Raw genomic sequence first — 27,803 nt, 5'->3', positions numbered from 1 at the left:
TGCGTATCAGAATAGTATATGTTTGTTGGAGTGGCTAATCATGTTTCCATTAATGTAAAATATCTTAGAAGTTGTATCTGACTGTTTCCTGAAGTATTTATGTCTTATTCTGTTCATCCTTCTTTCCTAGATGGCGTTAATATAGATGAGTTCCAGTGTGCATGGTATTTTCAAACTTCCTCATTCCCCTAACTTCCCCTATTTTCTTTTGTAAGATTTCCAGATCGGTTCCAGACCAAGATATTATGCGATATATGTGTGGTACACGTCAGTATGTATTATTTTGTTTTTCTCGGCTAAAGCTGATAAAACCAGAGGTACGGACACACACATTTTTCAATCGCTCAGAACTTCCCGACCATTCTAATAGTGGTTAGTATTGTGCTTTTCTGGAGATTTAATGAGGAAAGTCCATCTCCTAACCCCCATGCTCATCACATTCTACAGGGGTTGTATTGAGAGCATCCTGAGGAGCTGCATCACTGCCTGGTTCGGAAATTGCACCATCTCGGATCGCAAGACCTTGCAGCGGATAGTGAGGTTAGCTGAGAAGATCATCGAGGTCTCTCTTCCCGCCGTCACGGATATTTACACCACACGCTGCATCCGCAAAGCTAACAGCTTTGTGAAGGACCCCATGCACCCCTCATACAAACCCTTCCTGCCATCTGGCAAAAGGCACCGAAGCATTCTGGCTCTCATGACCAGACAGTATAACAGTTTCTGTCCCCAACCATCAGACTCCTCAATACCCAGAGTCTAGACTGACACCAACCTACTGCCCTCTACTGTGTCCATTGTCTTTATTGTACTGCCTATTATTTATTGTTCTGCTTGCACTGTTTTGTGCACTTTATCCTGTGTAGGTCTGCAGAGTTGTTTTTACGTAGTTCAGTGTAGTTTTGTATTGTTTCATTTAGCACCACTATCCTAAAAACGTGGTCTCGTTTTTACTGTGTACTGGACCAGCAGTTATGGTCGAAATGACAATAAAAAGTGAGACGACTTGACTTGACTTGACATACTGCTGTGTGGGGATGGTGACGGGTGAGGAGGATGGGGAGATGGAGGAGGTGAGGCGTGTGGACAGAGGAGAGAAGCTGGTGAGGGAGCTACACACACTTAGAAAGGGGATTGGGATGTTCCATTCTCTCTGACCCCGAACACAGTAACCAAGACAGCACAAGGGGAGGGTCTGAGGTTTCCCATTCTCGCTCCGTTCGCCAGTTCCTCCTGTTCCCGAGCTGCGGTGCGAGTTTCTGCTGCTCTGAATGGAGCCTTTCACGCGTCGCTGATCCGTCCACATCTCGTCTCCGATTGACACTCATCCTGACACTCACTGTCTCTCTCTGCATCTCTCCCCTCTCTCTTTAACTATCACACTCCTTACTCTCACTGTCTGCCCCTCTCTCCTCTCTCTCTCTCTCTCTCTCTCTCTCTCTCTCTCTCTCTCTCTCTCCTCTCTCTCTCTCTCTCTCTCTCTCTCTCTCTCTCTCCTCTCTCTCTCTCTCTCTCTCTCTCTTCATTCATTCACTTGATTTCTCTGTCTCTCTATCTCTCACTGTCCCGGTTTTACTCATTGCTTTCTCAGACTTACTCTCTCAGTCTCTCCCTTTCTCTCTCTCTCTCCTCACACATACGCACACATTCACTTGATTTCTTTGAGTATCTCTCCTCTCTCTCTCTCTCTCTCTCCTCTCTCTCTCTCTCTCTCTCATCTCTCTCTCTCTCTCTCTTCTCTCTCTCTCTCTCCCTCTCTCTCTCTCTCTCTCTCTCTCTCTCTCTCTCTCTCTCTCTCACTCTCGCTCTCTCTCTCTCACTCTCTCGGTTTCACTGATTGCTCTCTCGGACTTACTCTCTCACTCTCTCCCTCGGGTTTGCTTTCTGTGTTTTTTCTGTCTCTCCCGTATTTGTCTGCCTGTCTGACTGTCACTCTTTTTTTTAACTCACTGCCTCGAAATCCTTCTCTATAACAATCCTTCTCTCTCTCCTCGCACATCCTCCCGTGGGAGAGTCTGGGGTTTGGGATTGAGAGAAAGGGACTGGCGGCATCGGGGAGAAAGGGGGCGGGGGGGGAGAGAGAGAGAGAGACAGACAGACAGAGAAAGAGAGAGAGAGAGAGAGACAGACAGACAGAGAAAGAGAGAGAGAGAGAGATTTACCCCCACCACACTTCTCACACTCCACGTCACGGTCGATGGGATGAAAGAGAGGGAGACAGCAGTGAGAGAGAGAGACGGGAGAGAAAGAGCTCTAGGTTAGAGAGTCCGGAGAGGGACTGAGAGTCTGAAGCAGACAGACGGGGGTAAGGGGAGAGTTGAGAAGGACCCTGGCGGAAGAAAACCCTGCCTAATTACCATCAGAAGATATGTTTCATTTATTCTATTATCGTTATTATTTTATATTGCTTTTGGTGTATGCCTGCAAGGAAATGACATGCTTGGCACAGCTTTGTGGGCCGAAGGGCCTGTATTGTGCTCTAGTTTTTCTGTGTTCCTATGTTCTCTGTTTCTAAACTGAATTTCAGAGCTGTATATGGTGGCGGTAGATGTACTTTCATAATAGATTTACTTTTAACTTTGAAAGAGAATGTTGGAGAGAGGGAATCTGGGAGAGAGAGAATCTGGGAGGGCGGAGAGAGAGCGACTGGGGTGATTAGGGAGTGAGACGGAGAGAAAGGCCAGTGTGGGAGAAGGGGAGACCAAGACGGGAGATTGACCAGTAGGAGAGGGAGAGAAATCGTAGATGAGAGAACAGCCGGGATGAGGGAGAGCTTTGGGATGAGACCGGGGATATAGAGACGGGGCGAGGCAGCGTGGGGGAGGATAGAGAAAGAGATGGTGATGGGGGAGGACGGAAACAAAGGGTGGTGAGAGGGGCTGGAGGATAGGGTGGGGGAGAGAGAGGAGGGGGAAATAGATGGAGAGGGAAAAGGGGACAGAGGGGGAAGAGAGGGAGTGTGGGAGAGAGAGGCTGAGAGCGTGGGTAATGGACGACGCTCAGACACTCCTCTCGTCTCCTCTCCTCAACTTTCTTTCTCCCCTCCCCTCCTCAATCTGATCACTCCCCTCTCACCCCCGCCCGCACCTAACCAGCCGGCACCGATAGACCTAGCCTCCATCTTCTCCAGTAAGCCCGCGCCCACTCCTGCCTTTCACGGGCCTCAGTGACAACGCGTCCACCCAATCCACGGGACAGACTGAAGTATTCGGGGCAGGCGACCTGAGGAAGGGAGGAAAAAAATCAAGGCGGTATTTAGGAGATGGGAGGGGTGGTAACGGTGCCCAAACTATATATATTCCTCCCCATGGGTACCCCTCAGTGTTCCCGCTCCCTTGTTACGAGCCGCCCCCTCCCACCCTCACCCCATCCCGTCACTCCTGAAACACTCCGCTCCCTGTCCCCTCGCTCTCCCCTCTATCACCGCCCATCTCACGCTGGCTGGCAGCCATTTTGTGATGGTTAATATTGGTAACTACGTTCCTAGTATCATAGAATGAGGCACACCCTTACCCTCACCTTCTACTCACTTCCCTCCCTGTTTATTCAATATCAACTCCTCATCCCTGCTCTCCATTCCCTCCCTCCTCGGTCTCCCAACTCTCCATTGAACCTTCTGCGACAGACATTTTGTGACAGTGTGTAATCCTCCCTCTCATTTCCTCCACCACGAAGTGTGTCACTCCCTCACACTCTCCATCTTGACACCTTCCTTCCCATCGCATCATTCGCAAACCCCTTCCCTCCCTCCCCTCGCTTTCCTATCCCCGCCATCTCGATGCTCTACATCTTATGCTGGTTGGCTGCCATTTCGCGATGCCAATTTTCACCTTTCCTCATCGCCTTCCCTCCCTCTGTTACCCAGTGAGTCAAACCCCTACACACCCCGTCACTCTTGACACCCTCCCCTCTCTGACCCCTTGCCCTTTCTCCCGCCATCCCACCACATCCTGGGTGGCGAACATTTTCTGATGGGAAATTTCGCTCCCCCACGCATTCCCTTCCTTCAGTTGTTGAATGAGTCGCTCCCCTCTCCCTCCGTTGAGACACTCAACTCTCCGTCCTATCAGCCCTGACGGCGTCCCCGACCCCTCGCTCCCCCTTTCCCCAGAACACGCCCCCTTTCTTGCAGCGCGTCTTATTTGCGAAGGAAATGTCATCACCCATTCATCCTCCACTATTGAAAAAGTCATTCCCCAATCGTTCATACTGTTCTCTCAGACCTGTCCTCTCAGATCATTCCCCCCCCCGTCCCATTACTTCCCCCTCTTCCATGCCCCATCACTTCCCTTCCCTCTACGTCCCATTACATCCCCTCCATCACCATCCCCATCACCCCCGCTCCCTTCCTGTCGTTTCACTCCTCCTCACCCCGTCTCTATCTTCTCCATGTCGGGCACCAGTTTGTGACAGGAACTTTCGCCCCTCCCCTTTTCGTCCCTTATTGAGTCAGTGACTTCGCCACGCTCACCATCTCCTCAGTCCACTCCTCGTCCCATCACTCCTCTTCCTCCCAAACCCCCTCAGCACTCCTCCCCAAAACCCACATGTATATGTGTATGTGTAAATATCTGAGATATATTACATTAGTTTATTCAATGACAACATTATTAGAATTAAAACATATATACAATATGCAAGACTATATAAAACACAAATTTAAATACTGTTATTACAATCAATAACACACTCGATCCTGGTATTGTATCCATGGGCACAGCATGTTCCTTCGCCATAGATTCTGAGTGTGACAGTGGCCATTGTAGGTCAGTGTCTCACTCCATCCCTGGCGGCCACATTAACCAAGGATTCGCCCATTTTAAATCAGCGCGTCCCTCCCTCTCTTGTGCTCACTGCCGAACGGGGTCTCCTTCAGTCACCCACACCTCTCCCTCCTTGGTCCCGTTTCAACCCGGCCGAGCGGGGTCTCCTTCAGTCACCACATCTCTCCCTCCTTGGTCCCGTTTCAACCCGGCCGAACGGGGTCTCCTTCAGTCACCACATCTCTCCCTCCTTGGTCCCGTTTTCAACCCGGCCCGAGCGGGTCTCCTTCAGTCACACCACATCTCTCCCTCCTTGGTCGCGTTTCAACCCGGCCGAACGGGGTCTCCTTCCGTCACTACATCTCTCCCCTCCTTGGTCCCGTTTCAACCCGGCCGAACGGGTCTCCTTCAGTCACCACATCTCTCCCTATTTCTCAACAAAATTAACGATGGTGACAGCAGTTTTCAATCGGAGTCTCACAACATCCCTTCCCGGCGCTCACTTTAAACAATTGTATCACTAACCCTAAATTGCCCCGTCAGACATCTTAAGCGAAGCAGCGACCATTTTTTGTCAGAGCGTCACTCTCTCCCAATAGATTGTTTTACATCGACCTATTACCCCCTCTCTCTTCTCAATGTGCCATTGTCTCCATTTAGGCCATTTTACCCTGTGCGTCTCTCCCTCCCTGTTGGCCATTTGAGTTCCGTCCATCATTCTCTCCTTGTCGGCCATTGTAACAAAGGAATCAGGGACTATTTCAGGTCGGGCCGCCATTTCCTCCGGGTTGTCAGTGTGTTACTCCCTTCCTGGCGTCCATTTTCTCTCAGTGCATCCCTCCCTCACGGATCATTTTCAATTCGCGCGTCACTCCCTCCCTGGTGACAATGTTATCTCGGGGCGTCACTCTCTCCCTGGTGATAATTTTATATCCTGGCTTTTAATCCAGAATCTTATTTTTAATCAGCACATAACTCCCCCTCCCCCCACCCCGTGATAATTTTCAGTCTGTGCACAATACCAACCCTGACGGTCACTCCCACTCTCTTGTCAGTGTATCACTCCCTCCCTGCCGGCCATGAGAAACAAGCTGACCACGGCCATCTTAATTCCGCCCATCTTCCCCTCCCTGGCGCCCATTGTCACTCAGCCCCTCATTCTCTCCCCGGAGTCCATTTTCAGTCAACCTTTCACTCACTCCCTAGTGACCATTCTAAATCCTTCTGTCGTTCCCTCCCGATTCACCATTTTTCAATCAGGAGCCCCTCGCAGGACAGACACTCTCGACCACCCTCCACTCGATTGCGCAGACTATTTATCACAAATAATAAATATATCGCAAACAATAGAGACCGATCCGACATCCTCATCTCCGGATCCTGTGCGTCATCACTCTCCGAGTGTCGTGGAGAGAGGAGGATACAGACACCAGGAAACGTGTGCGGTAATATTCCCGGTGTCGATACAGAGAACCGATACGGTGCGCGGTAAAACTCCCAGTTTCGGATATGGAGACCGGGAACCGTGCCCTGTATAACTTCCTGTGTGCTATGTGGACACCGGGAACCGGGCGCAATGAATCTCCCGGCGTGGGGACACGGAAACCATAAACCTCTCTCACACGCACCCCCCACCCCCCCCCCACCATCTTCAGGAAGGCGTGCCGAATGTCCATCAGTCCGATCATCTGCACCCGTGTACACCAAAAGTTAGAACCTCGTCAGTTTTTACAAAGTCGTCAACATCCACACGATCCTCGACTTTCCTTGTAACTAATAAACCATCGGCGTTCTCGTCAACTTTCCTAAACGCCACTTCGAGTTCTGTCAAACACAGAATTCGGGCCTCCCCAGCCAATTTCCAGGTTCACAGACCCATTAGAATGAACTGGAAGGAGTCCCATTGGGAGGCAGATGGTGGTAGTGAATAGGAGGTTTGGGTCCCATTGGGAGTGAATGGGAATGTACGGATTGGAAGTTCGGACGATTGGCGTGAATGGGAAGCGGTACAGAGGGTGGGAGTAAATGGGAAGGGCCGTGTCCCCACTGGCAGGCAAAGAGTGGGAGTGAATGTGAAGGGGTAGGGTCCATTGGTAATGCGAATCTTGGGAATAAAATGGGAAAGAATGGCATTTAATTGGGATCGCGGTCCGTGTGAGTAGAAGGGAAGGGACAGCGTCCTGTGAGGAGTGCGGACCGTATTAGAGGACGAAGGGGTGGAGTCCCGCTTTGCAAAACTATCCTCAACTTTGACTTCAGCCTGGGCGATCTCTCAACTCTAGAATTCAAATGTGATTGTTAGCTGCTTTGTTTATGAATTTCATCTGTACTCCCTTGCCCGTTTGTACTCCCTCCCACCCTCCCCTGGTCTGTGCAAATTGCATCCCTCCTAGTCTCTGTGAGCACTTCTACATATATTCAACGTGTGAGTTTGTGCGTTTGTGTGCGTGTGCGTGTGCGTGTGCGTGTGCGTTTGTGTGCGTGTGCGTGTGCGTGTGCGTGTGCGTGTGCGTGTGCGTGTGCGTGTGTGTGTGTGTGTGTGTGTGTGTGTGTGTGTGTGTCCCCTGCACAATGACAGTGTCCTCTGTAATCTGATTCAACTCAGTTGATATATCTCACACGAGAGACCCTTTTTTTCCCAAGTCTGTCCCTCGGAGTGTGTGTTGGGACAGTGTGGAGGGAGATCCACTCTGTGTCTGATCCCGTGAGTGTGTGATGGGACGGTGTGGAGGGAGATTCACTCTGTGTCTGACCCCGGGAGTGTGTGATGGGACGGTGTGGAGGGAGATTCACTCTGTGTCTGACCCCGGGAATGTGTGATTCCGATGGTGTGGTGGGAGATTCACTCTCTGTCTGACACCGGGGAGTGTGTGACGGGACGATTTGGTGGGCCCTCTCGTACTCTGGACCTCAGAGTACTCATGTCTGTTATTGCAGTCGATTTTAACTATCTGCGGAGGACAGAAGGGGATCATTTAGCCAGAATTGATGATGGGTGGAGATGAGATCCTGGGCACCCAGACTCTGCCGGTCCACCCTCCCTCAGCCTGGAGCTGAGACGCGACTGTGTCAGTGTGAGGAGCTCCGACCCACTGTTGCAGTGCACAGGGTGCGGGGGGCAGCAGAAACCACAAATAAAACTCGAGTCCGGCACCAGGATAGGAAGTTACAGCGGTTTATTGATTTCATCATGACAAATGTAAATTAAACAACGTGTGAGCTGCTGACGTGTGGGAATAAATAAGCTGCTTCCGACTCACTCACAGTCACACACAATTAACTGACCGGCGACAACGAGTGACAGTCTGAATAATCAGTCCCGTTTCTCACCGTCACTCTGCATCGGGGAACCGATGATTATAAAATCACACTTCAGGGCCGTGTCCGGGATCGCTGCAGATCCAGGGTCACTGCCGAGGGATTTGTCAATTTAACATCATTATATCGGCCAGGCTGCCGAATGCACCGTCCTCAGCAAAGGGAGTAAAAAGATTATTATCCCGGGATAATCCCACACCGGGACACCAGTGTCCCAGCCCGCCATCCCGGGCTCTTCCTAACTGTCTGATTGCCAGGGGAAGTCTAGAACTAGCACATCCAGCGGAAGCTAGGCCGCTGGACAATAGGCGGAAATAAGTCACTGCGGGATCACTTTCGACGTCGCGAGACTGGAGCCAGTTCCGTTGGAACGGTTGGGAATTAAAGGACGCGCGGCCATTAAAGGTAAAGTGGGAGTTAAAGGGGAGGTCAGGGAATCAGCCAAATGCCACCATCCCGCGAACGGGGATGTTCACACATTCAGTTGTTTACACGGTCACTGTCAGTCCGGGTCTGGGTTCCTGCAGAGATCTCAGTTCCTTCTCCCCGGTCTCACTGAACCGACTCCCCCACAGCCTGAATCAGATGGAGGAATAAAGACAAAATAAACAGATTACCCAACAGTGTCAGTAACAGGGGACTGAGGTTAATGTTTCAGCACTCACAGACAAATATCACCAGAAAACCCGCGGATCGGCTGATATTTTATCACATTGAACATTAACACAAACACTCGCCGGATCCGCTCCAGACTCGGACGGGTCAGTATGAGGCGGCGGAGAGCGGGGACAGATCGGTCTGTGAGCGAGTTTAATCCCAGGTTCAGATCCGTCAGTGATGGGTTTGTACTGAGATCGGAGGCGAGATCTTCGGCACCAGAATCTGTCAGGCCGACATTCAACAGCCTGGAGATGAGACAGAGTGAGGGTGAAGGACACAGAGAGACAGGAGACGGTACAAATCGCCAGTGTTTATCAGTAACACAATTACTGATCACATTAATGTTCAGTGTCAGACACACAGTGACTGTAAACACAATCTCTCACAGTCTGGTACTTACCCCAGTTTCTGTATTTTACACTCCGGGTTCCTCAGAGCCGCGGACACCAGTTTCACTCCGGAATCTCCCAGTTTATTACCATTCAGATCCAGCTCCATCAGTGATGGGTTTGTACTGAGAGCGGAGCCGAGATCTTCGGCACCAGAATCTGTGAGACCGACATCCCCCAGCCTGGAGATGAGGGAGATTGAGGATGAAGGACACAGAGAGACAGGAGACGGTACAAATCCCCAGTGTTTAGCAGTAGCATAATTACTCATCACATTACTGGTCAGTGTCAGACACCCAGTAACTGGAAACATAATCTGCCACAGTCTGCTACTTACCACAGTTTCTGTATTTTACACTCCGAGTTCTTCAGAGCCGCAGACACCAGTTTCACTCCTGAATCTCCCAATTCATTCACCCCGAGTCTGAACACAAACAGACAAGTTGAGGAACAAAGTGATTCAAACCGTCGGTCTGAGGGAATTTCTCTCACTTGGATATTTCAGGAAACATTAAACCCTTCAGTAAATCACTGATCGGAGTTCCCATCACTGTCAATGTCCCTCACTGACCAGCTCCAGCGTATTCACAGAATGTCAGGAATTTAGTCTGTCGGTGTGACCCTGTAAACTCCACATATTCTGTCTCATTCCCCAATGGTTAGAAAAGTGTACCTGATGTGAGACAGTAGGAAGGAGCAGGGTTGGAGAACGTCTCACAGTGAGGAAAAGGACGGAACTTGAAGGAGGAAGTGGGATGGGGAATAGAGATCCCACATAAGGATACTGATGTGAAAACACAATCCCACAAGACAAATGGATACACGGAAGGGGTTGGTCTGAACTGAGTCCCACAATCGGGAGAGAAGATTCACCCATGGGGTAGGTGTATCTGGTAGTGAGCACAGTCTCACCGGTGGACTGATGGTGATAGTCACACGGGGAAGGGCAGGGGAGGACAATCTCAAAATGGTATTTCTTTCCTTCTCACTGGGGCAGTTTGCTGACGGTCTCTTGTCCCTCATCGGGAAGGGGGTGTGAATCTCTGACCCACCTGCTGCAGTCAGTGTCGGTCTGGGTGTCAGTAACAACAAGAAGGAACATAGTCAATGGACGTGTCACAGGCAGCGAGAAACACGGCCACTCCTGTGATTTAGTACCATTAAACTAATGGCCGTTGTTCACTGATCTGATGAAGTCTCCGACATCCCTTCACAAGGAGCCACAGAACCCTCCTGTCCTTGGGGAATTACTGACCGATCCCCTGGGTATTTGTCACAATTCTTCACAATCTGTTTCATCACAGTTTAACCCAAATCCCTTTACATTGAAATGACACAATAGAACAGTTTCACAGTTCCGAGTGAGAGATAAATCAATTTACCTCAACTCCTGGCACTTGTGCAGCCCGGGTCCCAGCCGCTGGATTCCTTCACACTGACTGCTGCAGTTCTCTAGGTCGAGGTGTTTTATTGTATCACAGTGTCTGATGACATGAGACAGGACCGCGCAGTCAATCGGGGTCAGTGTCATTCCACTGAATGAAAGTGTTTCCACAGATCCAAGTGCGGCCTGAGCCAGTCCACGATTCTGAGACTCAAACAGGTAGTGCAATGTGTTCAGGAGGCTCCTTTTACCAGATTCACTCTCTGTGTTTCCACTCTGGCGTTTAACCTCCTCCTTCACCCAGTCAATCACCCGGCAGGTTGTTTGATGAGGAAATGGACCCAGAATCTCCTCCAGGCCCCGAGCTGTCATTGGGGAGGAGAGACCAGCAACAAAACGGAGAAATACCTCAAATCGCCCATCTGTCGTGTTGTGGGCTTCAGAGAGGAATATCAGGATATCCCCGGGATGTGGATTCAGGAATTGTGCGACTGCAGCTACAAACTCTTGGATGGTGAGGTATGGGAATGTGTACACCACGCTCCGGGCAGAATCCTCTCTCTCCAAAAGCTCCATCAGGAAACCGGACAGGAACTGGGAAGGCTGCAGATTGTACTTGATCAAATCTCCATCTGTAAACACAATCTTCTTCCTGGACACTCCTCTGAAGGCCATCTGACCAACCCTGAGTAACACATCACGGGGGCTCTCAATCTCACGGCCGTGGTTTTTCAGCATGTTGTAAATATAGTAGGAGTACAGTTGGGTGATGGTCTTGGGAACTCGCTGCGGGTCCCTGACTCTTTGTGTGAAGAAGGGGCCCAGTGCCAGAGCAAGGATCCAGCAGTAGGAGGGGTTGTAGCTCATGGTGTACAGGATCTCGTTCTCCTTCACGTGTTTGAAAACAGCTTCCGCCACCGTCTGAACTACAAAATGTCTGGTGAAATATTCCTTCCTTTCCTCGCCAACAAATCCCAGGATTTCGGCCCGGACACTGATCTCTGCCTTTTCCAATAAATGTAACGCATTGGGGCGGGTGGTCACCAGCACTGAACACCCTGGGAGCAGCTTGCCCTGGATTAAACTGTACACAATGTCCGACACTTCACACCACCACTCGGGATCTGGGCACTGGTGCTTGGGTTCTGTATCTCTCTGACTGTCAGCAAAATCGATTATATGTTTGAATTCATCCAAACCATCGAATATAAACAGCAATCCCTCTGGGTTTTTCCAGACCTCTCTCAGTAAATTCCCAAAGTAAGGATACTGATCCAGAATCAGTTCTCTCAGGTTTATTCTGCAGTTAATGGAGTTTAACTCTCGGAATTTGAAACTGAAGACAAACTGGAATCGTTGGAATATCTTCCCCGTGGCCCAGTCGTAAACAATCTTTTGTACCAGTGTTGTTTTCCCGATCCCCGGGACTCCGGCCACTGCTGCAGACATCCCAAATTTGTTTCCAGAGAGAGACCTTTTCAATTTTTGAACAAAACTCCTCCTGAATAACTGATCAGTCCGTATTTTTTCCAGCTTCTCCCGGAGATGTTTCTCTCTCCACTCCTCGTGGTCTCTGCCTCTTGCCAGCAGCTCATGTTCCACCAGTCTCCGATCTCGAACGGTAGTAATGACCGTGAGCTCAGCGTATCGATCAACCAACTGGGAAACCTTCACCTTCTCCGCCATCAGGATCGTGTTCACACTCAGTTTTTCAGTCTGTGCCCGCAGAGTCTCCATGTGTTTTCTTCGAACATCTTAGGACGGACAGAAGTAGATTGTCAGTGCTTGAACTGATGAACATGGAGCACACAACATATTTTCCTGAGTAAAAATACTTGTTAAAGACCGTGTTTGTGTGAAATCGGGAGATCAGAGACAAGAGTGTCTGAAAATGAACGATGGTCCAGAAACATTTCTGATCTGTTTGAGATTCGCTGTTACAGGTTCCACATGTGGAGAGAGGCAAAATTCAAAAGGGTGCAGATGCAGGACTGAAGGTGTTGAAGGTGTTGTATTTAAATGTGCTCAGAATTTGGAATAAGGTCCATAAACTCTGGGCACAGTTAGAGATTGGTCGGTATAACATTGTGGGCATCACAGAGTCATGGATGAAAGAAGGCCATAGTTGGGAGCTCAACAAAGGATACACTTTGTACCGAATAGACCGGCAGGTCGACATAGACAGTGGTGTAGCTCTGTTGGCTAGAGATGGAATTACATCTCTAGAAAGAGGTGAGATGGGGTCAGAGAATGTTGAATCCTTGTGGGTGGAGCTAAGAAATTGCAAGGGTAATAAAGCCATTATTGGAATCATATATGGGCTTCAAAATAGTAGCAAAGAAGAAGGGTTGAGATGGTAAAGTGAGGTGGAAAAGGTATGTAATAAAGGTAATGAAACATTTGAAATGGGGGACTTCAATATACAAGAGGAATAGGACAATCAAGCATACTTTGGAGTATCTCATCGCAATAGAGGGAAGTTATTGAATGTCTACTCGGGGAAAGGCTATCTTAGACTGGGTGTTAAGTAATAAAGCAGATGTTATCAGGAAGCTTAAAGTAAAGAAACCTTTAGGAGGCAGTAATCATAATATGATGGCATTAATGCTGAACTTTGAGAGAGAGAGAAGCACAAGTCACGTATATCGTATTGCAGAGCGAATTACAGAGGCATGAGAAAGGAGCTTGCCCAGATGGATTAGAGAAGGATACCATTGGGGATTACGGCAAAGCAGAGATGGCTGAAGTTTTTTGGGAACAGTTCACAAGGCGCAGGATAGATATGGTCCACAGGGTAAGAAGACTCCAAATGGTATGTGCAGGCAACGGTGGCTGACAAAGGACGTTAAGGACTGGATAGAAGCCAAAGAAAGGTCAAAAGTGAGTGGGAAGCTGAAACCTTTTAAAACAACAAAAGGCAACGAGAAAAGCTATAAAAATGGAAAAGGTGAATTATGAGGCCAGGCAAGCTAGTAATATACAGCACGATAACTAACCTGTTTTTCAGTTACAAAGAGAAAAAGGAGATGAAAATTGACATTGGATCATTGGAAAATCCAATAGTAATGCTGTGAAATAGTAATGTGGATAAAATAAATGGCAGAAGATCCTAATGGGTACTCTGCATATGTCTTCACTGTGGAACACGCTAGCAGTGTGCAGTGACAGGCAGGAGGAGTAAGTGTCATTGCTGCTATAAATGAAAAAGTGCTCGGCATACTAAAAGGTCTTAAGGGGGATAAGTCACCTGGGCCAGATGGACTACATCCCGCAGTCCTAACAGAGGTTCCTGAAGAGATAACAGATGCATTGGCTGTGATCTTTCAAGAATTGCTCGATTCTGGCATGGTCCCGTAGGAGTGGAGGACTGCACATGTCACTTTACTCTTTAAGAAGGGAGAAGGGAGAAATAAAGTAAATTATAAGCCAGTTAGCCAAACGTCAGTGGTTGGGAAATTGTTCGAGTCTATTATTAATTTTGATGATTCGAGGTGTTTGGAGACTAATGACAAAATAAGACAAAGTCATTGAGGTCCCTGTTACGTGAAGTCTTGCCTGACAAATCTGTTAAAGTTCGTCGAGGTAGTAACAAGCAGAGTGGACAAAGGACAGGTAGTGGATGCCAGTTACATGGATTTTCAGAAGGTATTTCTGAATACCTTTATGATACTCCTTTAAAAGTTATAATCGTATGGTATTGCAGTAAAGGTACTGGCAAGGGTAACGGAATCGCTGACAGACCGGAGGCAGCGATTGGGAATAAAAGGGGCCTTTTCTGGTTGGCTACCCGTGACTAGTAGTATTCCTCAGGGTTTGTATTGGGACCACTACTTTTCAAATTGTTTGTCAATAATTTAATGGAATTGATGGTTTTGCGGATGATACGAAGATAGATGGAGGTTTAGGTAGTGCTGAGGAAGCAAGGCGTTTGCAGCAGGACTTAGACCAATTGGAAGAATAGGCAGAAATGTCACAGATGGAATGCAGTGTTGGGAGATGTATGAAAATACCTTCTGGTAAAAGGAACAATACAGCGGATCATTATCTGAATGGGAAGAAGGTCCAAACACCAGATGTACAGAGGGACTTCGGAGTCCTCGTGCAAGACTTTCAGAATTTTAATTTATGGGCCGAGTCTGTGGTCATGAAGGCAAATGCAATGTTGGTATTTTTTTCAAGGGGAATCAAAAAAGTGATGCTGAGCCTTTATTAGACACTCGTCAGGCCGCACCTGGAGAATTGTCAACAGTTTTGGATCCCATATTTCAGAAAGGAGGTGTCATTGGAGAGAGTACAGAGGAGTTTTACGAAGATGATTGCGGGAATGAAGGGGTTACCATATGAGGAGAGCTTTGGCAACTTTGGGCAAAAGTGGAATTTAAAAGAATGCGGGGGTATTTCTTTGAAACCTACCGAATGTTGAAAGGACAAGATTGGATGGATGAGGGGAGGATGTTTTCTCTGGTGGGAGTATCCAGAACTAGGGGCACAGCCTCAAAATTGAGGGGGCGACCCTTTAGAACAGAGGTAAGGAGTTTGTTTGGTTTTTTTTAGCGAGTAGTGATTCTGTACAATACTCTGCCATAGTCCGCGTTGGAGACCCAGTCCGTGCATATATTTAAGACGGAAGCTGATCAATCAGGACATCAAAGGATATGGTGACCAGTTTGCTTGAGTGGGATCCAGATTCAGCCATGATGGAATGGCGGAACAGACTCGGTGGGCTGAATGGCCGAATGTTGCTTCTATGTCTTGTGGTCACAGCAAAGCTCCGCTCCACTTCGGATCTGAGGTGTGAGATTTCCTTTGCTGGAGTTGAATGCTCCAATTGGTAAGGTCTGGCTTCAGTTTTGTCAAATCTCCAAATATTAGGCGACCGGAATGTCTGTTTATCTAACTCATGGAGGTCTCTGCATGCACAGCCCGAGACCTGGAAGGTGCAGGGGGCTGTGACAAATGCATTTGGTTTCCTGTCCTCAGCCACAGCAACAAAAACCTGCTTCCCAGATTCTGACAGTGCAGAAACATGCCTCGAAAGACAAGGATTCAGACTCTCAGAATTCAAGAAAGACTTCGAGATTTCCGTTCCATCGCTTACCTTTCAGATGTCTGGGCACTTCAGATAAACCCCGCTCAGTGTCCATGTAGGCGAACTGGCCGACACCTGTTCAAACAGATTAACCTGCATGAAGTCTGTTCCGTGTAATACTGTAAATTCATCAGCATTGACATCTGTAACACACAGTGTATTGTTCACCGTACCTCGTTCCCGTATTTCATTCAATATTCTGCTCAGCTTCGGTAAATGGTGATGTAGTTTCACAAAGGATTCCCACATCACCCTCTGGGCCCCGGAGCCCCTCTCCATCACCAGATCCAGGAGGAGTTTGGAAGCGTCCGCTCGGTTTCCCTTCTCCGCGAGCTCAGTCACCCTCTGTAATGAACAATGGGGACATATTGAGGAGCGAAGGGATGGGTACAAATCTACCCTGAACATGGACTGATCCAGCACATTTTGCACACCGCAGATCACTGAGAGCCATTGAACTGTTCATAATGGGGGAAAGATTTTTAAAGAAGCGAGCGTGGTCAGTCGTTTTTTTGTTCAACGCCACAGATTGCGGGGCAGTATCCGCTTGGCAAGGTTTAAGTGGAACGGACATCGTGTATGTGAGCTCAGAGATAGAATGTGGTGTTGATGCTTTGTGTCGGGAATGATTCAGTGAGGAGAGGCGGAGGCTTTAGGTAGATTTTGGATAGTATTTTCCATTCTATCTTTCACGGGTAGAACAGTGGGAATGCCAGGCAGCATAGTGGAATGCTCTTCCTATAGGGTGTGGTAAGACCGGAAGACCTCCAGTACATTCCTGCACCTTCAGCAGTTTCATCCAGCTGCAGCTTGTTACAGACTGCGCTAAGGAACTTGAGCTGGGGCTGTTGAACCCAGGATCATTCAGGAGGCTGAGAGGTTGACTGACAGGATACAAATGGAGGGGGCTATACCCAAGGCACAGGACACAGGGAACTTGGTGACGGTCAGGAGGGGGAAAACGGAATGCCTCGATGCAAGAAACCCCTCTATAACAGGTATGAGGCTTACTGTTCTGGGGTATGAGCTAGCTGAGTAGATACCCAGAGATTATACCTCTGGCACTCAGTTTGGCTTTGTGACTCGGAAAGGGTGAGAAGAGCTGAGCTGCACTGACTGTGAGAATTCAATGGTTAGGAGAACAGACTGGAGATTCTGTTGACGAGAACAAGATTTCTGAATGGTGTGTTGCCAAGGTAAGGGATATCGCGGATCGAGTCTGAAATATTTTTAAGGGCAGGGCGAGCAGCCAGAGGTCCTGGTCCACGTCGGTTCCAATGACAACAGTAGGAAGGTTCATGTAGTTACATGCTAAGCTGAAGGTCAGGAGTTCCAGGATTGTGTTCTCAGGATTGCTACACGTGCTACGTGCTAGTGAGGCCTGAAATAGGACGATAATATAGTCTGACGCGTGGCTGATGAGATGGTATATGATTGAAAGTTTCAGTTGTTTGGATGATTGGGCTCTTTTCCAAAGAATATGGGACCTGGACAGACGTGATCGTTTTGCATCCGAACTGGAGGGGGACTGATCGACTTGCGGGAAGGGTTGTTAGCGCTGCGTGGGGAGTGGGGAGGTGTTAAACTTGAGTTGCAGGGGTTGAAGAACCAGAGTGGATAATGGAGCGGTTGTGTGGAAAAGATTCTGTTAAGCCGACATGCAAAGTCAGGAAACTAATGCTTCGAAATGCGTATTATTTCACTGCAAGAAGTATTGTAGGGAAAGGTAGATGAGCTTTGAGCATGGATTAGAACATTGAATTACAACATTGTGACCATTAATGTGATTTGGATGGAGGAGGTGCAGGACTGGCATCTGGGAACTTTCCGTAATCAATATATTGAGGTCACAACTACAGACAGTGCATACTGGAATTCTATTAGAGTACCAGACAGGGCAAGTAACAGAGGAGTGTGCAAGAGAACACTTTGGATCTGGTGATCATAATGCCATTAGGCTAAAGATCATTATGAAAAAAATAGGTCTGGCTATCGAGTTAAGTATTTAAGTTGGAGAAAGGCCAATTTTTATGGTATCAGAAGGTATCTGAAGAAAGTGGATTGGGAGTTACCAGGAAATTGGATGAAGGGAAGGCAGTGGATGTTGTATACATGGACTTCAGTAAGGCCTTTGACAAGGTCCCGCATGGGAGGTTAGTTAGGAAGATTCAGTCGCTAGGTATACATGGAGAGGTAGTAAATTGGATTAGGCATTGGCTCAACGGGAGAAGCCAGAGAGTGGTAGTGGAGGATTGGTACTCTGAGTGGAGGCCTGTGACTAGTGGTATGCCACAGGTATCAGTGTTGGGTCCATTGTTATTTGTCATCTATATCAATGATCTGGATGATAATGTGGCAAAATGGATTAGCAAATTTGCTAATGATACAAAGATTGAATGTGGAGTGGACAGTGAGGAAAGTGTTCAAAGCTTGCAGAGGGATCTGAACCAGTTGGAAAAATGAGCTGAAAATGGAAGATGGAGTTTAATACAAACAAGTGTGAGGTATTGCACTTCGGAAGGAAAAGCCAAGGTAGAACATACAAGGTAAATGGTAGGGCACTGAGGAGTGCACTAGAACAGAGGGATCTAGGAATACTGATACAAAATTCGCTAAAAGTGGCATCACATGTAAATAGGGCAGTAAAGAGAGCTTTTGGTTCATTGGCCTTTATAAATCAAAGTATTGAGTATAGGAATTGGAATGTAATGGTGAGGTTGTATAAGACATTGGTGAGACCGAATTTGGAGTATTGTGTGAAGTTCTGGTCACCTAATTACAGGAAGGATATTAATAAGATTGGAAGAGTGCAAATAAAGTTTACAAGGATGTTGCCGGGACTTGAGAAATTGAGTGATAGAGAAATGTTGAATAGTTTAGGACTTTATTCCCTGGAGCGCAGGAGAATGAGAGGTGATTTGATAGAGGTGTATAAAATTATGGTATAGACAGAGTGAATGCAAGCAGGCTTTTTCCACTGAGGCTAGGGGTGAAGAAAATAGAGGTCATGGGTTAAGATTGAAGGGGGAATAGTTTAAAGGGAACATGGGGGAACATGAGAGTGTTGGGAGTGTGAAATGAGCTGCCAGATGAAGTGGTGAATGCGGGCTCACTTTTGACATTTAAGAAAAAACTTGGATAGGTATATGGATGAGAGGGGTTTGTAGGGATATGGTCCAGGTGCAGGTCAGTGGGACTAGGCAGAAAAATGGTTCGGCACAGCCAGGAATGGCGAAAAGGCCTATTTCTGTGCTGTAATGTTCTATGGTTCTATGGTTCTATGATTCTATGGGACAGGTTGTTTTCAGGTGACAGATGTGCTTATAAGTGCAAGGCTTTCAAAACTGATATTTTGAGAGTACAATGTACAAATGACCGCAAGTACACTATTTGAATGTTCATGACAAAATAAAAGGCAAGAGTAACATGTTTAGGAAATCTTGGTTTTTGAGACATATTGAAGCCCTGGTGAAGAAGAAGGAGCGCATAGCAAGTACAGGCTCGAACGATCAAATGAGATACTTGGTGAGTAAAATAACTGTAAAAGTTACTAAAAGAGGAAATCAGGAGGGCTGGAGTATGGCATGAGTTTGCAGACAAGGGAGAAGAGAACCGCAAAATCTTCATCAAATATTCTTAGAGCAAAAGCAGACCAACGGGCAAAATTGGTCCTCCTGAAGTTCCGAGTGGGCCTTTATGCATGAAGCTGAAAAAGGCGGGGGAGATTTAAAATGGATGTTTATGCATTTATATTTACTCAGCAGACTTACAGAGTATTTTGAGTGAGGCGAAACAGCAGTGAAATCATGGGCTCTTTACAGATTACAGAAGAGGAAGTGTTTGCTGCACTGAGAGAGAATAGGGTTGATTTATACCCAGGTTGTTCTTCCTAACTTGTTTGAAGTAGTTCAGAGACTGCAGGTGCTCCAGCAAAAATATTCTAAACGTCAAATGCGGAAATATTGAAGGGTAGCTAATGTTATTCTGCTGTTTCAAAAGGCTGTAAGAATAAGCCAAGAAATTACAGGTTGGTGAGGCTAACACAAGTGGTGGTAAAATTATTGGTAGGTATTCTAAGGGACTGGATATGAGTATTTGGATGGGCAAGGTTTGATTAGGGATAGTCAACACTGATTTGTGCCTGGTAGATCCTGTATAACCAGTCTTATAGTTTCTCACGGAAGTTACGAAGCAAGTTCCCAAGCAAGTAATGAAAGCATTAATGAAAACAAGTCAGTGAATGTTGTCTTCATGGACTTCAGCAAGGCCTTTGACACGATCCCTCATGGCAGCCTGGTCAATAAGATTAAATCGCTTGGGATTCATGACATTGCAATAAGTTCGATCAGATATTGCATTCGTGAGAGAAGCTAAGAATGGCAGTAGAGGTTTACTTCTCTGACTGGAGGTCAATGACGAGCGGTGTGCGGCAGGGATATATCATGTGGCAAACTAGGTATGCAAATCTGTGGATGACACCAACATAGGGATAGCGAGGAAGGTTATCAGAGTTTGTAGTGGGAATTGGAACAGCTGGAAAAAGGTGGGATGGAGATCGGCAGATAGAATTTAATGAACACAAGAGTGAGGTGTTGCACTTTTTGAGGACGAACCACGATAGCACTGAGACATTGAGAGGTTGGGCATTGAGTGGAATGGTAAAACCAATATATCAGTGAATACATATCCAAAATCTCTTCAAAGTGTTGTCGAAGGTAGATTGCGTTGTAAAGCTTTTCGGACATAGGCCTTCATAAATCAAAATATTGAATACAGAAGTTGGGATATTATGTTGAAATTGATGTTGCAGAGGCAAATTGGGAACAAAGTGTGCATCTGCCTCTCGGAAGGATATCAATAAGATTGAACGAGTGCAGGAAAAAATTACAAGGTGTTGTCAGGACTTGAGGGCCTGAGATATAGGGAAAGTTTGAATAGGTCAAAACTGCCATAGAGTGCAGGATGTACCAGGAGAGATGTGATAGAGGTATACAAATTTATAAAAGGTATAATGAGGGAAGATGCAAACAGGCATCTATTACTGAGGTTGGGTGAGACGGGAATTAGAGGTTATGAATTAAGGATGAAAGAGGAAAGAAAATTTGAGGGAGAACTTCTTCACTGAGAGGCTGGTGAGAGTATGGAATGAGCTGCCACCGGAAGTGGTACATGTGCATTTGATTTGAACATTTAAAAGCAATTCGGATAAGTACATGAATGGGAGAGGTATGGATTTCTCTAGTCGGTGTGCAGATCAATGCCACTAGACATATAATAGGTCAGTGTGGACATGATGGGCCGAACAGCCTGTTGCTGTAGTGTAGAGTTTGATGGCTACGGCTAAATCAAATTATTACCGGGTCACTGTTGATTTTCCCTGGGGCAATCCCTGGTGAACCGCAGCATGTTCACACTTCAATGCCAGGCTCCATGAGGGTCCAGTGTCAGCCTACAGCCAGGAATTGACAGTGAGGAGCTGCACTATTTCAGGGCGTTTATGCATGTGTGAAAGACCAAAGCCAAACGGCAGTAATTCAGCGAAGGAAGTTTGGATTGAAATTGTCAGTTGTCTCCTGTGGAATGTTAGGGTTGGGGATAATGTTGGGCTCTTCACTAAAATTCAGTCTGGTGAGCAACAGGTAAATGTGTCCCAGTAACACGAGGATCATTATAAAGGTGTTTCTTGGTAATTCTGTGTTAGCTGCAGACGCTTGGAATATTACTAATTGTATTATTTTGCAGTTCTCTGTGTTGTGGTAATTACAAACTCCAAATGGAACAGTCACAAGGAACAGAAGGTAACTGAACCATGAGGTATGTTGGGATACTTGATCAAATGCAAGAGGGTCAGCAATTGAAAAGAGAGACGATATTCAGTATTGCCTGTTCAATTGACGATGGGATTGAAGGTAGACTCGAGAAATGAGCTGAGAATTAAGTCACTATATATTTGACTTTTCGGAAACCCGAGGGTAATCAAGAGAGTCTGGTGATGGCCATTAAGGTCGAGTATGGGGAACATGATGTGATGTCAGACTGAGTGGTGTAAAGTGGTTCTCTGCCCACTTGCTATGTCCGTCAAGTGTCATTTCACTAAATTCACCTCTCAATCATTGTCTGTAATTTAGTCTGTCTAAAAGAGAATGTGTTCAGAAATATGGACAGAGACTTGTATTGGTTAACAAAAGTTCAGGGTTTCTGCAAACGAAAATTCTTTTCTTGATGTTAACCACAAACATTACAGGATTTTTATAGCCCAGAGATGCCGTTACACCGGTTCCATCGGTCTGTGATTGATTCAGTAGAATCTACACTCAGTCTGTGTTCCTCCCACTTACGTGATACTCTGGCCCGGTGAAGTGATCCTCGCCCATTAACATGAAGCTGACTCCCTCCACACCCTCCTCAATCGCCTGCTCCAGTCTCTCCATGTAGAATCTCGTCAACTGGAACAGTTGGTGATCCTCACAATTTGACAGGAAGTCGGAGATAGCGGAGGTAAGATCTGTAGTCAGTCATAGAACATAAAATAGTAGAGTGTACCATGCGTATGCGGACACGATGCCAATTGAAACCAATCCCAGCTTCAGGAACATGGTCAATATCCCTCCGTTCCCGGCCTACTCATGAGTTCAAACGCCTCTCAGATGCTGCTGAGTATCTGTTTCCAGTCTCTCCCTCGGCAGCTCATTCCAGACACCGATCACTCTCTGTGGAAAACCTGCATCCGAAATCCCCTTTAAACTTTACTCTCTAACCTTAAACCTATTCACACCAGTACGTGATATTTGCACCGAGTCACAGATTATCGATCATAAATGTATGAATTCTCTGAGATTGAGGCCTCAGTCTCCGACGCTCCAGATGAAGCAATCCAAGCTTGATCGACCTCTCCCGGCAGCAAGTATTCTGTAATCGTGGTGAAACTCATTTGCACCCTCGCCAGAGCTTCCACATCATCTTTCCACACCAGATTTGTGCACAATGCTGAGATTGACTCTGAACCAACGTTCATCCAGTTACAGCATAACTTTGAAAAATACATATTCGCACATCAACTCATCGTTAGCATGCTACCAATTGTGTTGCCACTTTCAGGGAGCTATGCACATCCATCACAGGACCCGTCTGTACATCAGCCACCCTAATGGTCCCAGCATTCACTGCGTACATTGCTCGCAAACTTGACCTCCCAAGTTGGAACTCCTCACATTTGCCCAAATTCACTGTATTTGGTGATTTTCTGTTCCAATTTCTAATTGGATGCTTCGCATTTTGACTACAGTCCCAAATTTACACGACCCCGCCGAGACTGTCAATGGACCAATCAGTCCACCTATATGATTTGATATACATATATATAATTAGTTTGAGGAATACATAGTTTATTATTGAACTACTTACATCACACACGATGCATAACGAGACAGTGATCCTTGTGGAGACTACTGGTCACAAGTCTTCACCCAGAAGAATGATCCTCCAGTCCTCACAGACCTGACTCTATTTTATGTGCCCAAGACAACACTGAAATCAATGTACAAAGTCTCCGTTGAAGATTCCTCAACCGCAACGGCGATTGTTCGTTTCCCACTGTAGGTGCTACCTGACCTGCTGAGTTCCTCCACCATTGTGTTCATTGCCTTCTCTACTTACTCTTTTGTTTTACTTTAATCTTATTCGCAAACGACATTCATTGCCCCGATAGCCCACTCAGATTCTCTGTTTAAAATTTCTCCTGTTCACAGTTTCCCACACCCAGCCCGTTCTCCCACAATATAACGTTCCTTAACTGGGCCACAGAAAACAGATACCGGGAAACTCCCCTCACCTCCATTGAGCAACAACCCGAAAATCGGGGAAGAATTCACACTGTCCTTCCAAACAGAAAACAGACAGCGGGAAACTCCCCTCACCTCCATTGAGCAACAACCCGAAAATCCGGGGAGAATTCACCATTGCCCTTCAAAACAGAAAACACCATCTATTTCTCTCACTGGCTGTCGGAGGCATTTCCCACATCAGGGCGTACCAAATACTGACGGAAATTCTGTCTGTTCCCTGGACCATTACATTGCCCGCTCTTGTATTTCTATCTGAGTTTCACCCACACCCACTGTTTTTTTTTTCCAGCAGCTCCTTTTCCTTTCACTCAGGTGAAGATCTGCATAGTGAGCGGAGTGATTCGACCATTCCCTTTCTTAGGTCCCTGCGCTGGACCTAGTGAATTGTTCCAGTGTTCAATGTCGCATTACCAGTACGATCAATGAAGGAAGTGTTGCTATGTGTCCTTTTAGCGCCTAAATTTATTCCTCTGAACTAATGACGATTTGGCTACACGTGTACCAGGATGACAGAGTTTTAATGAGAAAGAGGCCAGTGAGCATACCTGTTTCCATTCTGACTCTGACTGTCGTTGGTTGAATGTCGTTGTTTGTCTGCCGTCCGGGTAGAAGAAAACACCACCTGCTGGCGATGATCTGAATTACACAATTAAAAAATAACTATGAGCCAGTTACTCTGTCCTTCAAATTTAAAATACTTCTGTAAGGTCGCTGCTCAGTCTCCCACATTCCAGGTGGGAAATACGTAGAGTGACCATTCTCTTCCCAGAATTGAGGCCTTCTGGCCTTGACAACAGACTCGAAAATCTCTGCACTCTTTCCACTTTAACCAAGCCTTTTCAAACATATAGCGGCTAGAACTATACTTTGTACTGCAAACACGGCCTCACCAACGACTTACACAACGGCGCCATACAGGCTAGCACAACGTTTTACAGGTCGAACAACCCGATTGCAATTCCCGCCGCTCCCAGAAACAGAAGACATCAGAAAGAGATGGCGTGAATACATAAAAGAATTGTACAGAAAATATTTCAACAGCGAAGCCACCTGCAGTGACTCCCTCGTCGATCTAGAGCCGGGCATTCTGGAAGTGAAGTCGAATGCGCGATAGAAAAAAAATACTAATAATAAGGCTGCAGGATGTGACAGGAGTCCAGTTGAATTGCTTAAAACTTTAAAAGGTGATGATGGAAAAGTGTTGTATGTAGTTTGTCAGCTGATCTGGTAAATGGTAAATGGCCTTTAGACTGGGAAAAAAAAACAGTTTATATCCCAATTTCCAAGGGCCAACAGGCTCCGGGACAGCTTCTTTCACCAGTCCATCAGACTAATTAACTCATGTTGATTTGAGTACTGTATACTCTATTATATGGACTGTTCAATTTATTACAAATTATTATAAATTACTTTGTTTGCAAATTGCACATTTAGACCTAGACGTAGCATAAAGATTTTTAACTCCTCATGTATGTGAAGAATGTAAGAAATCAATTCAATTCATAATTGCTAATTTTGTACATTATTTTACAAATCAATGGCATTAATAATGAATTTGAGAGATCTCGACACTGTCACACACATCCCTCTTGTCACAGACTTCCATTCGTTAAAACCATCTTCGGTCATCTCCCTCTGCTTCTTGTTCTCGAGTCCGGTGTGAATCCACCTCGCCAGCTCCCCATTAATCCCACGTGACCGAACCTTCCCGATCAGCTGCCATGCGGGACCTTGTTACAGACTTTACCAAAGTTCAAATGAACAGCATCACTGCCCAACTTCACCTAACTCTCTTAAATAATCTCCAAAATACTTGACAGATATGATGTCCTATTGGGTAGCGTAGATGGTTATTTCCCCACAACCAATGCCCAACTCCCCGGGATTTCAGCTTCACTGCAGACTGAGAAAATTCTGATCCCAGCAGTCGAATTACCAACCTGGACTGAAGCCCTTATACTGCCAGTTCCATATTCTCAGAGTCACCGGCCCAATATCATCACCCATACAAAGACGCTTTGGTGCCAGCGATTTGCCGTGGGTGTTCCTGCCATTTCCGATTCACAAACTAAGGTGGAATTAGAACCTGATGACCCTCTGCCGGGGCCGGTGCTCAGGCTGGTTCCCCGGTCTGTATAGAGGATGCGGATACACTTCAGCCTGACCCCAGCAGCTAAACCGAGCACATTTGATCACAATCTTCCTGCTGTGTGGGGTCTTGCCCAGCACAGCTGGCTGCCATGTCTCCAGCTGTGTAGCAGGAACAAAATGTAAAATTATAAAGTAGAAAGTGCCGGGAACTCAGTACATCAGACTACATCTCTGAAAGGAGGAATGATGGAAGGCCCAGTTCCAGAACTGAGACAGTCCAAGATGCTGCCGATCTGCTGAGCGTTTCCAGTATTTTCTCCTACTTACTTTAAATTTCCTGCAACTGTAGTATTTTCTCCCTCTTCATTTATTGCACAGATAGTTAACTGATTGTAAAATATCAGCAGCACCCTAAACTGTAAATGCCAACCCACCCAACCAATTTCTTAGTTCTGAGGTAATTCTGACCCTGGTATAACACACCCCACAGTGTTCACAGCATCCTTTCCTCCCACTATCATTCTGTTACATTTGCCCCGAGGCCACTGTCTCTACCCTGAGGGGCGGTTACAACAGGGCGATAAAAAATTGCAACACTTGCTACAGCTCTGACGAGCTGTTACCCTGGAAACGGAGGAAGTGGCTCACTGAAAATAACCGAAAAAGGAAATAACAAACTCAACATCAAATGCTATGAGTTCCATTATGATAAAGATTAACACTGCAACCTTTTTGTAACAGTGAAACTAAAATTGAAATGGCTGCTTTTACCCTGCCTCGTGTTGTGTTCAACCAATCCTATAAAAGATGAAAAACAAAACTTCGCAATGTAGACAAAGTTTTAAAGAGAGATTGCTGAAATATATCATTGTTGCAATAGGATACAGGCTGGGCAAAGGTTGAACAAGATAGTTGATATACATCACTGAGATGATGGGATACAGGCTGGACAGAGATTGAATATGATGGTTGATATATATCATTGAGGTGGTTGGATACAGACTGGACAGAGGTTGAACAAGATGGTTGATATATATCATTGCTGCAATAGGATACAGACTGGACAGAGGTTGAACAAAATGGTTGATATATATCACTGAGGTGGTGGGATACAGGCTGGACTGAGGTTGAACAAGATGGTTGATATATATCATTGCTGCAGTAGGATACAGACTGGACAGAGGTTGAACAAGATGGTTGATATATATCACTGAGGTGGTGGGATACAGGCTGGACTGAGGTTGAACAAGATGGTTGATATATATCATTGCTGCAATAGGATACAGACTGGACAGAGGTTGAACAAGATGGTTGATATACATCACTGAGGTGGTGGGATACAGGCTGGACTGAGGTTGAACAATATGGTTGATATATATGATTGAGGTGATGGGATACAGACTGGACTGAGGTTGAACAAGATGGTTGATATATATCATTACTGCAATAGGATACAGACTGGACAGAGGTTGAACAGGATGCGCAGTGGATGAGCAGATGGATCCAGATGGCGATGGGGATGAAACCCAGATAAATGAAAAAGAAAAACTTAATGTTCGCATTAACAGGGCCGTATATCGGGAAACACTGTAAGCATTTCGGCAAGTCGTAGTCATGGAAAGAAGATGTAAATAAACTTCCCAGTCCCCTCAGAGGACGTGAGAGATCTGAATCTCACTGTCCCGTCTGAACGGGGGAAAGATGAAACTACTGATACACGTGGAGGTGTCTCCCGAGGGAGCAATTACTCTGTTTAACCCTCTGTCTGCAACAACACAACGGGCCGAACGGCCGCTTCCAGTGTGCTGGAAATATGTAAAACAATTCTCGACCCCAGGCGTCGATCCAGGTGAAGTTTGGATCCGATACCGGGCCGGGTGATCGAGGTAAAGTTCAGCAGGTACATCCTAATGGATGGGTTCAGTCTCGGCATCACCACCCCATCCCGCTCCTGGGACCAGAACACCAGGGGCTGAGCGGCGGCTCACCTCAGGCGATTCGGTGAGAAGGTCCCATAACCCGGAACCGACCAAGACAGTTTGTATCCAGGGAGCCAGACGAGGCCGCCAGTTCGGGAAAGTTAACGTGAGTCTCTGCCCAACGTCAGGATCCCCCCTGCCCCGGGATCGGATTCAGTACTCACCGATGGCAAATTATCGGTCACGTCCACCCCTAATGACCGGCCTCAATACTCACCGATAAGAACTTGATCAATTTGTCCCGGAGACAGCGATCGGACCACCCGCTCCCAGCAGACGACCCGCT

General features: G+C 46.7%; 1 protein-coding gene across 1 annotated transcript; it reads right to left on the bottom strand.

Moving 5' to 3' along the window:
• Positions 1-3,110: 3,110 nt before the first annotated feature.
• On the bottom strand, positions 3,111-27,803 carry LOC140724378 (uncharacterized). The gene is made up of 10 exons (XM_073038824.1): positions 27,735-27,803; positions 23,993-24,083; positions 21,942-22,108; positions 15,777-15,948; positions 15,613-15,678; positions 11,863-12,268; positions 10,513-10,614; positions 9,468-9,554; positions 9,142-9,312; positions 3,111-3,222 (listed from the first exon to the last, which is right to left on the bottom strand). Exons 2-10 carry the CDS (start codon positions 24,000-24,002, stop codon positions 3,111-3,113), a joined length of 1,293 nt encoding a protein of 430 aa, XP_072894925.1. The 5' UTR covers positions 24,003-24,083; positions 27,735-27,803.

The sequence above is a fragment of the Hemitrygon akajei genome, unplaced genomic scaffold (genome assembly GCF_048418815.1).
Source record: "Hemitrygon akajei unplaced genomic scaffold, sHemAka1.3 Scf000199, whole genome shotgun sequence".
Classification (NCBI taxonomy): domain Eukaryota; kingdom Metazoa; phylum Chordata; class Chondrichthyes; order Myliobatiformes; family Dasyatidae; genus Hemitrygon; species Hemitrygon akajei.
The sequence above is the reverse complement of the archived record's forward strand: the minus strand, read 5'-3'. Positions and strand labels throughout refer to the sequence as shown.